This window comes from Dermacentor variabilis, chromosome 7 (assembly GCF_050947875.1).
Source record: "Dermacentor variabilis isolate Ectoservices chromosome 7, ASM5094787v1, whole genome shotgun sequence".
NCBI classification, from domain to species: Eukaryota; Metazoa; Arthropoda; class Arachnida; order Ixodida; family Ixodidae; genus Dermacentor; species Dermacentor variabilis.
The window spans coordinates 89,181,418-89,195,831 of NC_134574.1; the positions used below are offsets into that span (position 1 = coordinate 89,181,418).

Below are 14,414 nucleotides of genomic sequence, written 5' to 3' on the forward strand. Positions count from 1 at the left end.
AGGGAAGATAACCGATGGTCATTAAGGGTTACGGACTGGATTCCGAGGGAAGGGAAGCGTAGCAGGGGGCGACAGAAAGTTAGGTGGGCAGATGAGATTAGGAAGTTTGGAGGGTCAACATGGCCACAATTAGTACATGACCGGGGCAATTGGAGAAGTATGGGAGAGGCCTTTGCCCTGCAGTGGACGTAACCAGGCTGATGATGATGATGATGATGATGACCCTACATTTGTCATCACCGTCATTGCAGAATTAATGTTGATGCTATTAGATTGACGATCAAACATTCTTCATTCACGTGCAAAAACGTTCGCGCCAAGCAAGTCGGTGGCGCCGTCCTGATTTATTGTCACCTGAACAGGGCTTCTTCTGGCACGGTAACTCAAAGCCCCGCACTGTTCTATCTGTCTAGGAATGTCTGGCCGAAAACCATATTGCTGTTCTAGCACATCCTCCTCATTCACCATACTTATGACCATGTTATTTATTTTTAATTTTTAAGGTAATATTGGTCCCTGACAGGTACACTTCTTGAACATATGCCAGCAATACAAACTGCTGCGTCTACTTTGCTGATTAGCATCCCGGATGAAACTTTCCCTGCTTGCTTTTATGGCCTAGAAGAATGATGGCAGCTCTGCATAGATAGCCGAGGAGACTGCTTTGACAAGATTTACAGTAATCAGTTTGTGCTAGAAGTTTTAACTCAGTCCCGAAACCTTTCTGACAAATGGATTGGTTAATTGACCTTCATTTTCGGCTGTCTGCCGTAAATGAAATCAAGGCGGCACAGAAACCACAATTGGTGTGGTAATCAATGATTTGTTATAGCGCGTTGTGGATGCTTATTTGCTTCGCTGTGCTCTTGGTTATCTCCTTTGTGCCAGTTTCGTCTGTGTGTTTGTCTGCACTTTATTTAAGCATCTGGTGGCCTCTTTGCATGTTATCAGAATACAATTTTGTCAGTCGACGTCTAGCGCTCTGTGCTGTCACAACCTTGTTTTCCTTTAGCTTTGCTCGCGCTAGTAACTATGTAACAGCATATAGATATTAGGTGTGTATGTGATTGTACTCTTGCCTTAGATGGCGTGGGTGCGCGTTTATAATTAAGGAACGCCCACTATGCCCCGTGAAAGTAGCCCTTTCCCTATCTTGGTAGGCTTCACTGCTATAAATCACGCATTCCTTTTCACGTAAGACAACTGTGTTGCGGTGAAGCTGATTAGCCAAATTCTAATTACCCGGCGAATGCCAATTGTGAGGTCGAAATAACTGAAAGCCAGAAAATCTATAGTTAGCCGGACTCAAATTATCGGAAGTGTGCATTAACGACTGTGCATTAACGACTTACCCGATTGCGTTTTGTCCTCTGCTAACCTAGATGTAGATGTTTGTGTAGTGTATCGCAAAATTCATAATGATATCGACCAGAAAATTCGGCAGGCTGATTAAAATAACATCGCCGCTAGGTGTAAGAAATGGCTCATGGAATAACACCCCAAAATACAAGCTCATGACTGTTAGAATACAGGGCATGTGCGCTCGGCATATACACTTAATCATGTCCAGCTAGAACATGTGATTTGCGACCGTTCTTTATGTTTAGTTATAACTCATTACTTATCCTGAAACTGTGACATGGATTCCAAAATGAATAATGCTAATCACATGTTGAGGTGTTTACCGCGACATTTTAGCACATCCTCTGCATCACAAAAAAAATTACTAGGACGTTCAAGTTGGAATACGCTTACGCTATTTCGGACCCTAACCATGGTACACTCATTGACTCTCTTGAAATGGTTCAAATTAATTCCACATGCTTCATTTATTCCAACTGCGATTTTGCGTCAAGTATAACTTTCTTGAAAAACAGCTTGTGGAAGCCGTTATTACGACTACACAGAAACATTTTTCGCTTACGCGTTTTCAGAAAGTGTATCGTCACCGTATAATTCGCAGTGAGCTTATCTTAAAGCATCTACTTATTGCTCATATTGCGTTGAACATCGTCATATAATGCCGCGTGAATAGTTTTTTACGCTAATTTATTCCACATATAACGGATGACTGGAACCGCCTTCCCGCTGATATCGCGCCCGTCGAAGACTGTGCACTTTACCGCCAAGAATTGTTCGAATTTTTAAAAATTGTGGCCGTACGACATGACTGCAAGTTTTGCTCACTGAATTCGCGACTACCGCCAAGAATTGTTCGAATTTTTAAAAATTGTGGCCGTACGACATGACTGCAAGTTTTGCTCACTGAATTCGCGACTATCGCCAAGAATTGTTCGAATTTTTAAAAATTGTGCCCGTACGACATGACTGCAAGTTTTGCTCACCTAATTCGCGACTACCGCCAAGAATTGTACGAATTTTTAAAAATTGTGGCCGTACGACATGACTGCAAGTTTTGCTCACCTAATTCGCGACTACCGCCAAGAATTGTTCGAATTTTTAAAAATTGTGGCCGTACGACATGACTGCAAGTTTTGCTCACTGAATTCGCGACTATCGCCAAGAATTGTTCGAATTTTTAAAAATTGTGGCCGTACGACATGACTGCAAGTTTTGCTCACCTAATTCGCGACTACCGCCAAGAATTGTTCGAATTTTTAAAAATTGTGGCCGTACGACATGACTGCAAGTTTTGCGCACCTAATTCGCGACTACCGCCAAGAATTGTTCGAATATTTAAAAATTGTGGCCATACGACATGACTGCAAGTTTTGCTCACCTAATTCGCGACTACCGCCAAGAATTGTTCGAATTTTTAAAAATTGTGGCCGTACGACATGACTGCAAGTTTTGCTCACTGAATTCGCGACTACCGCCAAGAATTGTTCGAATTTTTAAAAATTGTGGCCGTACGACATGACTGCAAGTTTTGCTCACTGAATTCGCGACTATCGCCAAGAATTGTTCGAATTTTTAAAAATTGTGGCCGTACGACATGACTGCAAGTTTTGCTCACCTATTTCGCGACTACCGCCAAGAATTGTTCAAATTTTTAAAAATTGTGGCCGTACGACATGACTGCAAGTTTTGCTCACCTAATTCGCGACTACCGTCAAGAATTGTTCGAATTTTTAAAAATTGTGGCCGTACGACATGACTGCAAGTTTTGCTCACCTAATTCGCGACTACCGCCAAGAATTGTTCGAATTTTTAAGAATTGTGGCCGTACGACATGACTGCAAGTTTTGCTCACTGAATTCGCGACTACCGCCAAGAATTGTTCGAATTTTTAAAAATTGTGGCCGTACGACATGACTGCAAGTTTTGCTCACCTAATTCGCGACTACCGCCAAGAATTGTTCGAATTTTTAAATATTGTGGCCGTACGACATGACTGCAAGTTTTGCTCACCTAATTCGCGACTACCGCCAAGAATTGTTCGAATTTTTAAAAATTGTGGCCGTACAACATGACTGCAAGTTTTGCTCACTGAATTCGCGACTGAACCTAATTTTAGATCTTGGTTTTAATTTCTTGCTCTCTGATTTGCCAACCTTGTTGTTTTAGCAAATATGTTTCAGCGAAAATGTCTCCAGTATTGTACAAATGTAAATGTAATTGGTTAGTGTAGTGACTAAATAACTATCTAAATAAATAAATAACTGACTTATATGTGCTGGTAGTGGGATTATTTGCACAATCCATTTTGCTTGCAGCAGTGGTCTGTAATATATACTTCAAGTCTCCGAAGTTCGAAAACGTTTCGTGCCAGTACGAAAACCCTGGCACAACGTTTCCCCAACCTTTCGAGTGAACAGTACTTCAACACACGTTTCGGAATTTCAATGTAAACATCAGGGAGCGAACATAAACACATCTTTCAACGCCAAATCGGTCATATTCGCTGAAGAGCCTGTAAAATGTTCGTGTTTGGCGACATGTATGTGGTACAGTGACTTTTTCTAAATGTCATGTATTTGTACTAGGGAGGCCAGAGCCCGTCAAGGTGGAAACTTAGCTTTTTCTCTCTGCCTGCTACATCCTTGGGATGGAAAATAAAGGCATTATTATTACTATTATTATTATTATTATTATTATTATTGTTGTTGTTGTTGTTGTTGTTGTTGTTGTTGTGATCATGTTCATCATGCAATGGTGTTCTAAACGATGATTTTAGGTGTTAAAGATAATGCTTATTTGCGTTCCAGAACTTATTGCAACTCAGAATAAGACGAACGGCCCACAGATATTTGTAGTCATTCTTAAAATCTGGGAAAAAGCCCAATATTGGCCGTTTTTTCTTTTAAATAAGGAAAGCAATACTCTAAACTGAATGTCTAATGAATACGACTTGGAAAAAACCGTACCCTTTGCCGAAACAAAATATTTGCTTACCATTCAGTGCTACAACGTGTAGTATAGGCGTCTTGTAGACTATCTTTGGCGTCAAGAATTGCGTTAATCATTCGGTTTTGCCCAGTAATTGTGCTGCATTGGCCACCCCTTTGCTTTCTGGGTTGCATCTAGCGCGCCTGCTTGATTCGCGTTCGAGAATATGCCAATAATGCAGGCAGTTCTACTACATAGCAAACTGCCTGCCGCGTTTTTCGCATACTTCTGTTACAAATGATCCTATTTTTCGCGTAATAAACGCTGTCCAAAGCTCAATAATAATATATAATAATGAGTAGCACCGGATAACCTTATATTCTGGCTGTGGTGCCTACCTTTCCACGGCACTGCAAATCGATAGCACCGCCACGTCACCCCAAAGTGCATCCACATGATCGGATATACGTGTATGACTGAAAATACTGTGGAAAGGGTTCCAGAAAGTAGAGCACTGGTGGTAAAGAAAAATAATATGGTGATTAACGTGCCAAAACTACTCTCTGATTATGAAGTACGCCGTAGTGAAGGACTCGGGAAATTTCGACCACCTGGGGCTCTTTAACGTGCACCTAAATCTAAGTACACGGGTGTTTTCGCATTTTGCCCCCATGAAAATGCGGACGCCGTGGCTGGGATTCGATCCCGCGACCTCGTGCTCAGCAGCCCAACACCGTAGCCACTGAGCAACCACGGCGGGTGATGGTAAAGAAAAGAGATTTGTGCCAAAATACTTGTTCGATGTGACGACCGCTTCCATACTGGCTAGAGCAAGCGTAAAACATTGTATATAACTTCTGGCGCGTGTGGGGAGCAGAAGAGTGTGAGGAAATTCGCGGAACTGCGGAATTCGCGTAAAGAAGCATCATTTTGTGTGCTCACCTGCGACTCATCAAAAAAGCAAGCAGTGAGACGGCGAGCTGCGGAGCTACTGCGAGCACAAACCGCACGTCTCACACATTTACATGACTCGACTTCATAAACGGGCATCGAATCGAGGCGTTTCTTTGGCCGACAGCAAGGGGCGAGCCGCACCATTCAGGACTCACGTATTTACCATCCAAGAGGGCACAGGAGCTTCGTGAGGTGCAGGAGAAGCTGCTCAATGAGACCGAGGATATGATGCCATCAATTTATTTATAGCTTTATTATTGCGGTAGCAATTTATGCACACTTCTTTCGAGCTTTCGCCGTTGTCATCACCATCGCCATCGGTGCGCCGTGAGGTTCGCTCAAGTCCAATTGCGATCCAAGGTTCTCGCGCGCCGTATGCTGTGGGTGCGAGCAAAAGGTGCGGCAATCAGCCGAGAACGATGGTTGCTTGTTGCTCACCGTCATCCCCCGCGCCCATTGTTGGATGACACGTAGAGCGTGCGCAAGCGCGTGCTCCACGTAGTGCAGGTGAGCGCGCGCCTCTTCCTCAATCGCGGCCGCGGATGGCTGTCTGCGCAGCAGAGCGCATACGCGACCCACACGTCGAATCTTGGAGGTAACCTGCGGCAAGTGCAAAGACATAGGGCGAGCCGAGACGACTGGTGGCTTCGTGCGCACTGCGTTCCCGCGCGCCTAGCTCTGGAGGTCGCGTTACCTCAGCTTTTCGAGACGCGTTGAAGCGAGAGGGAGCAGGGAGAGGGACGCTTCCTGCTGCCAGCGCTCTTTGTGACGGCGAGTGTTCGGGGTCATAAAGTGGGATTTGTTCATATTAGCCTGTGCACACGTACACAATGCTTGATAATTAGTGAGCGAACGTTTGCTGTTACTGATATGACCAATAAAACTATGAACCTAACTTCTTGTAGTTACGTGATATTTGCAATCGCCCTGAATGCGTTGCTGCCCGTACTAAAGTATGACTTTATGTATTTATGTATTTATTTATCTATTTATTTATTCATCTTCCCTAACGGCTTAAAAGAGCATTACATAGGTGACCCGGGGGGGGTGCAGGACACAGAAACACACAAACTAAATAAGGGTGAGATCGAATTCGCCTAGGACTACAGGTCCATTCACTCTTTGCAAATTTTGTGCGAACTGAAACAAAGAAACGTCAGACTATCAGTAAACAAAAGGAAAGCAAGGATTTGCATCGCGCAAAGAGTAAATACTACATTATATAAAGGAAGACCAACGATACATTACTCTCTTGTGGCTTGCTCGTCAGAGCCTCGATTGCTTTTTCGTAATAGGAAGGAGGAGGAAACAAAGAGAGAGGGGAGGGGTGCTAACCAGAAATGCGTCTGGTTGGCTGCCCTACTCGGGGAATGGGAAAGAGGGAATAGAGAGATAAGATACAGAGAGGGAGTGAAGGGGGAGGTAAGCCGCGGTGAGCTTGCGCGCGCACGCCGAGAGCCTCAGCGAGCCAAAGACGCTCAGATAGGCCAGTCGATCTCAAGAAAGACAAAAGTTCCTTCATAGTTTTATGAGCCAACGAGCGATGGGGGTGGCCTTCAAGTACACCTGCACACACAACAGTCGATCGTCCACTCGTCGCAATGCGATAGATAATGTTTGTCTGTCCGAATGAAATCGATGACAATGGGTGAGCGATGACAATGCGGTTGTGTAAAGGAATGATATTCTATGCCATATTATGGACTGATCTTTTACCAGAGACCTGATGAGAGATGTGTTATGGTGACGCTTCGTGTTCGCAGGATACAAAGGGCGTTTAATTAAACCTAGTTTCTTAAATGCCTTATTTTGTTATATATATAATCGGTGCTTCCCAAGATAGATTCATTGTCAAACAAATGATTAGGTATTTGAATCTTTGATGCTGGCAGAAATATTAAGGGCCTACCAGACATAAATACGTCACCTCAATCACACTGCCCTTTTCCAACCTATATGACATTGTTTATACTACAAGAACGACCTTAACACAAGTATTTTATGCCTCTGCCGCACTCCAGCTATATACTATCGTTACCGTAGACTGCGACTACCCGACATATTATGCGAAGACAGCCTATAAAGAATACACGATACGTCCACCCGGCCATCGTATGATGACCGAATGCTCCCAACTATTACAAGGCGACTGCTACACCTCGTGTAATCTAAACTCGGCACTTGCCGCACAAATAAACGGGAAACGCCAATCTTTCTCTGCAAAAACTAACTATACCCACATGACACAAGGTACTACATTGCAGCGGTCACTCCTCACGTCGTAGCTTGAGGTGCTTTTCATTTGCTCGAGTACACCGAGGTAGCAAGAACGTATTGCTCACGAGGAAGGACCGGCGAGCAACGGTCTAATTTGATTATGCTGGTCGTCAGTTCGAGTTCGTGCTACTAACAACCGACCAGTCGTGGAGGCTTGAGCTAGATAAAGGAAGAAATTGCTGCGGGATAGCTGCGCGCCGCACCAACGGTGGCGCGCAGGAATATATGAAGCAGTGTAGACTGCGCGTGCGCTTACGAAAAGCGCACGTAAGCGCTTGCGCAGTCTATACTGCTTCACATATATAAACCAGTTCATTGGCATAATAAATTTAGCTGAAAGTTTGAGCTTGGTGCGTGTTCTTCTTCTCTTACGTCCGTGTCTTTTCTGTTGCGCAATAATACTTCAGTATTCTGGTAGAAGCACAGACAAAATTAGTTGGCAAGGCAAACAAAGCTATACAGTCATGCGTGAGCCGTAGCGCTCAAGTGCAGATGAAAATTGTATTGGATTGGTTCTACCGTGATTCGCCTGGGCCACACCACGTTAGTTGCCTCAGCATCACAGCAAGCACAGTTCGCGGGCGAAATTTGGCCAACGATGCGAATAAGTATTATTGTGTACGCGTTATGGAAACAGCTGACAATCTCAGCCAAACACTTTGCGCATTGCCTTCAAAATATTCTGTAAGTGCGTCATATGTTTTTTTCAAAATGACAAGATAAATAATAATAATAATATTTGGGGTTTTACGTGCCAAAACCACTTTCTGATTATGTGGCACGCCGTAGTGGAGGACTCCGGAAATTTTGACCACCTGGGGTTCTCTAACGTGCACCTAAATCTAAGCACACGGGTGTTTTCGCATTTCGCCCCCATCGAAATGCGGCCGCCGTGGCCGGACAAGATAAAATGAAGCCGTTTGCGTTTGCCGGTACTCGATTATAAGTAGCTGAAGCGCAATACAGTCGAAAAAGAAAAGAAGTGGGACGGCAGATGCGGCGGAATAAGACGTTTTTCGCACCATAAGGAACCTTAAAACCAGTTTTTCGGCGTTTATTTGGTAGGCTCTTATCAATACAATATTCTTCTGCTTGCTCTGACAAAATTATGTTTCTTAAAAGGGCACACCTAAACGAAGATTAAATTTTCATATTGAAAAAAAAACATGATAGTGAGATTCACTTGCAAGAATATCGAGCAGCATGCTTGACGAAATTATGACAACGTGTGGTGCAGCTACAGTTCGAAAGTAACTGCTTGTTAATGAAATCGTGAATTTTTAATAGACAACAAATGATTTTACTATGAACCACTGAATTAATGGAATTATGAGCGGAATAATTTTGCCTTTGGCTACGCTACCGCTTGTCGGCGGGAATTTTACGAATGAGCCGTAAAATTGTCCTGTAGAGTTTTAAACCTGCCTACACTCCAGTCTACTTACTCTCCCTGATGTTTTCCGTATGAACCGCCAGACCGTGTCCCTCACCGTGACGGTGGGGGCTACATTAAAGATATAGCCTTCTTTAGCTTAATAAAACTTAAATCTGCAACAATACCGATTGAAGAAATGAAGGCACAAATTGGAGGATGTCATGGTACGCAAACATGCACTGCGAGCGCAAGAAAACGAATGAAACTGCATGCAAGTATTCAAGCTAGAGCGTAGAAGATCACGAAGGTGAGTCCTCCAGTTGACGACCCTGGAGTCCCGTTTGCAGCGCCACCATCGTTGTGCACATAAGGACAATTTGGCAGTTGGCAGTGGCCCATAATGAACACCTCCCAAGGCCACCGTGACAACCCTGGAGTCGTAGCTATTCCTCGCTACACAGATGCAGACAGCGATAGCTCAGGTCGGTAAGTCAAAACACTGGCGGAACCTCTCCCTCCCCCCTTCCCTCCGAAAAAACAAAAACCTTAAATTCTTGAATCCCATGAGTGAAGACAGCGCCGTGTTTCGAAAGTTACTGCGCTTCAGTGTTCCTCTGTAATTTCTAGAATAAAGGGTCCCTTTAATGCCAGTACGACTAAGTCAACACTGAGAACGCTTGCATGCAAAATTCAACCTCAGTAAAAGAAATCCAGGCACGGTGCAGTCAAGAGTTCAGGACCCACGTTCCAATTTAACGTGACTTATTTGGCTTTGTATCGCTCGTATTATGTCAATAAAATCACAGTCACATCGCTTACTGTTATTATTCAAGAGCAGTGAACACTTCAGTCGAAAGGCGGAGCTTACATCGACTTTCTGCCTGCGGCGCGATATGAGTCGCTGGGCGTTTATTATCAGGGAAACACCTTGGCCAAGCGCTTCTTGGCTTCACCCTATCGTCTGCAGCCACTATAGGCTCGAAGCATGTTGCTACTTCTACGAAGATAATTTTCTTGAGATGTCACACCGAGGTAGTCGCGACGGTAGCGATAAGCTAAGGGCCTATGAAATACGCGAGCCCCACTGACTGTTCTCATATGTAGCACGATGGCGGATCTATACGGGGTGTCCCAATTAACTTTAGCCAGAGTTTAAAAAATATGCCGATGTGCTATAAGATGACGCGACCAAATGTATGTTGCTGACTATTGCATGGACTAAGTCACACAGTCTTTTGCATTGTGCTTAATTGCCTAATTAGTTAAGATTAATTAACCAACTCCGGAAGCAACAAAGTTAGGCGTAAAATCAGTTGTAGAGCGCTTTGCAAAACGTCCGATTAGACAGTTTCCAGCTTTCTATGTAATAATGTTTTCCCACTTACTGCATATGCCCGCGAAATACAAGAAAAAGAAAAAAAAATACCACCCCGCACGTCCGCTTGCGCGCCCTGATTGCAGCTCTCCCAAACGCTCCGCGTACAAAAGAACGCAGCGTTTAGCCGGGTGTGCTACCGCTGCGCCTGCTTGTCGCTGCCACGAACCGCCGCGACGGAAGCACGTCGGTGGCGTAAATAGCACAGCCAACGTCTGAGTCACTGCCCTGTCACCTTTTAAGCGGCACCCCACCCTGCTTGATGTTCGTTTGCACTGCAAACATTTTGGAGCGCTGCAATCATGACGTGCAAGCGGACATGTCACGTGGTAGTTTTTTGTATTTCGCCGGCATCTGCAGTAAGCGAGAAAACCACTAATACTTAATAATAGAGTTAGGAATTGTTTAATGTGACGTTTTTCAAGGCGCTCTACAACTTTATTTTTAATAATAATATTATTTGGGGTTTTACGTGCCAAAACCACTTTCTGATTATGAGGCACGCCGTAGTGGAGGACTCCGGAAATTTTGACCACCTGGGGTTCTTTAACGTGTACCTAAATCTAAGCACACGGGTGCTTTCGCATTTCGCCCCCATCGAAATGCGGCCGCCGTGGCCGGGATTCGATCCCGCGACCTCGTGCTCAGCAGCCCAACACCATAGCCACTGAGCAACCACGGCGGGTGACTTTATTTTTTTTTTTGCTTAGCCCTATTGTTACACATGTGTTGCTTTGGTTCACAGCACAAATTCACAAAATGAACAGTTCCATTCTGCCGGTTAGTTATTATTGCCATAGCAAGAAATGGCAACTCTAGGCGAACTTCCACCATCGTCGTCGCTGTGATATTCCGCATGAACTCCAAGTGCGGTAACATGGTGGGCACACGCCGTATGCTGTAGGTGCGAGCGAAAACTTCCGAGGTGAGCCATGAAGGAGGGTGCCTAGATTCGGCGGTGCATAGTCGCGCTTTTTTTTTTCGTCCAGAAAATCTTTTTTTTCGTCCAGAAAATAACCCTCTCTCTCCTGAACAGTGATGGCATAACATGATTAGAGCAGCCAGACCTGAGCAATATTCAATTCCATGACCGCCGAACATGCTTAGCCCTATTGTTACACATGTGTTGCTTTGCTTCACAGCACAGATTCACAAAATGAACAGTTCCATTCTGCCGGTTAGTTATTATTGCCATAGCAAGAAATGGCACCTCTCGGCGAAGTTCCACCATCGTCGTCGCTGTGATATTCCGCAAGAAGTCCAAGTGCGGTAACATGGTGGGCACACGCCGTATGCTATAGGTACGAGCGAAAACTTCCGAGGTGAGCCAAGAAGGAGGGTGCCTAGATTCGGCGGTGCATAGTCGCGCTCGTAAGGGAGCTAGGATGGCCGGGAGGGTGCGTGCCGTCTTCTCAAGCGCTCAAAGAGGATGTGGGGAAGTGTGAGCGTGCTAGGAAGGGGGGGAGCAGAAAGGCACGTCAGTGGTGATCTCCTTTTCTACTCCAGCTGCGGCACTGCCGCTCTCGTCCTCTATTGCAGGCAATTTGCGCTGGGTTCGAAGGCTAGCCAACCTGACATAGCTGATGGCTTCGTGTGCGCTGCGTTCTCGTGCGCCCAGTTCGCGTTGAAGCGAGAGGTAGTATGAAGGGAAATTCCTTCACCGGTGCTGCCACTCTTCATCACGCAAGCTTTCTGACAGCGAGTGTCCGCGATCATCGAGTGAGATTTGTTCATTTTTCCCTGTGCACGCGTTACAACGCGATTGTTCATTTACGTAATCAGGGAGTGTTTACATCAGTTTATGCAGCTGATGAAACGACTAACCTTACGACGTATACTTGTCTACTAATTTGCAATCGCAATGAATGCTTCGCCCGTCAAGCGGCACTGCTCTTATTTTTTGGCAAGTACTAACCCTAACTATCACTAACCCGTTGCAATACAGTTGTGAAAATCTAAGCATTCATTCCTATCCGAGAATGAATTCGATGCCGCATGAGCAAACGTTGCGCACCTTGGAGCGATGTTTCCGCCTTATTGGTGAACTCTCGTAACTGTCCTAATCACTTTTTTTTTCTTCCAGAACGACCTCGCTGCGCATTGTGGGTTGTCAATACGACACTTGAATCACCGTACAAGTACAGACACTGCATGTTTATTTTGTTTGCAATCTGTAAAACTCCTATATATAATTTATATGAGTACGAAAGGGAGGATTGCATAAAATGGGGTGAGCCTCCTGAGTAAACACATAGCGAAACCAATAAATGATAGCATCGGAATGAAGTACTTAATTATTTATGTCTTACAGAACACTGTTCAGTCACTATAACATGAATTTCAAACAAAGAGTTCGGGCAAGCTTTGAGTACGTTGCGTTCCTAGAAGTGTTTATGTTATCACTACTATGCTGTATCGAACATCAAAATTTTAAACATACAGAATTATAGGGTGGTAAGAAGAAGCCTCTGAAGGCTAAAAAATATCGTAGTTGAAACCGAGGAAGACATCGAGTTCGATAAGAAGCAAGCCGAAGAGAAGTATGTGATTAAAAATAGGTTACATGTACTTACGGGAAGTTCGAAGCAGCTCGTAAAGAGCTTTTACAGAAGCAAGTGGCTAAGAAGAAGTGAAATGTTACACAAATTGTATGCATCGGCAACAGCTTCCTATCCTAAGTGCTATCATTCCAGGTTCACGTATTTTGCAACAATAAACCAAGGCGCAGTTGCTTTGACTAATCAGTTTGTACGATAGAAATTCCAAAGAGAAATGGCATGATTCAACTGCGATATCATGCAAATATTAGTTGAGGTGGGCGAATAGTGATTTTTGGCACCGAATACGAGTCGAACAGTGGCATAAGCGAATCAAATCGAACGTCGAATACTTTCGTATAGTTTTTGAACAATGAACAGCCGTTATCACAATGAATATGAAACGATGCTCATATTCGAGTGTTTTTAAATTTAACAATGTACTATGTAATGGCAGAAACTTGTTATGCGTTGTTCACTCCTAATGCTCCTTTTGTGTTTTCAATAAACAAGTAGTTTCTTCGCATGCAAAGGGCTCTTCAGAGAGTGCGAATGTTGGCTGTACAGCCTGTAAATGGCTGCCTAAGTGACCTAGCCTGCTGCTCTACGCAAGCTTCCGTGTTCTAAGTCCATACATGTACCCGCGGGAATGGAAATGCACCGTTCTTTTGCATCAAATTTATGCTTATTTTCGGCGAAGTTGAAGTTCTGAAATACTTGAAAAGTATTCGCATTTACGAATAGTCACTATTCCATTCGAAGACTAAATACATAGGGCACTATTCGATTTGTTATTCGAAAATTTCGCACAATCGCACGCCTCTAAATATTGGCGAACCGGCCGGTTAATAACATGCAGTTATTACGAATGGATAGCTTCGTAAACGATTGAATAGTTCGTAAATGCAGACCAACCGGCTGAATTTCCTTCTTTGACGATCCTAAAAGCACGGTCTAGTAGCATCAGTCTTGTTAACCATATACCTCGCATCCAGCGTTAACTTGTCACTTCCTGAAGTACATTCACGACACAGTTGAGCCCAGACGGGGAGTAAAAGTGCCTTGCGCAATCTAAAAGTTATTACGTTTAACAATTGAAGTTTAATTTGACTGCAACTGGCAAAACGAGCTGACAGTCACCTCCTGTAGTAGCAATACCTCCTCCCCCTCCCTCCCTGAGATTCACATGAATAATAGCACCACACTCCAGGTGGCTATTGATAAAAACGGCTGTCATCCAGGCTCTTTATGGTGTTATCGCTGAAATCGTTAAGCGACAGAGGGATAGAGGGAGAGAGACTAGGGAAGAGGCAGGCAATTCTTGTATGCGCAGCCGCTTCTTGCGTGTTCACTCCATGGTGGAGCGGAGGTAGTTCTTTCCAGAAGGCACATTGATGCCTGTCGGGAAGAGCTTGGGAATCTCTTCCTCGGTGACGCTGGGGAGCACCGTGCAGGGGGTCCCTTTCAGCGTTACGAGCAATGCAAGCCACCGCACATGGTATTATAACCAACAATCAGCACGAATAATGAAATATGAAAAGGCAAGCTAGCACGAATTTGGCATTTGCAGATGATCCGGTTAACAAGAATGCATGCGGTACGGTTT

General features: G+C 44.5%; 1 protein-coding gene across 5 annotated transcripts in view; it reads left to right on the top strand.

Annotated features, from left to right (window-relative positions):
* Positions 1-12,553, top strand: part of LOC142587630 (uncharacterized) — a 37,573-nt gene extending 25,020 nt beyond the window's left edge. For 3 of the 5 annotated variants that reach the window (XM_075698790.1, XM_075698791.1, XM_075698794.1), the window contains one exon: positions 12,355-12,553. In XM_075698790.1, coding sequence (XP_075554905.1) covers positions 12,355-12,518 — 164 coding nt within the window. In that variant the 3' untranslated portion in view covers positions 12,519-12,553. Of the gene's footprint in view, positions 1-3,947; positions 3,998-12,354 lie in introns of those variants that run through there. The other 2 variants (XM_075698793.1, XM_075698795.1) reach the window with 2 other exon arrangements.
* The last annotated feature ends 1,861 nt before the right edge of the window (positions 12,554-14,414 follow it).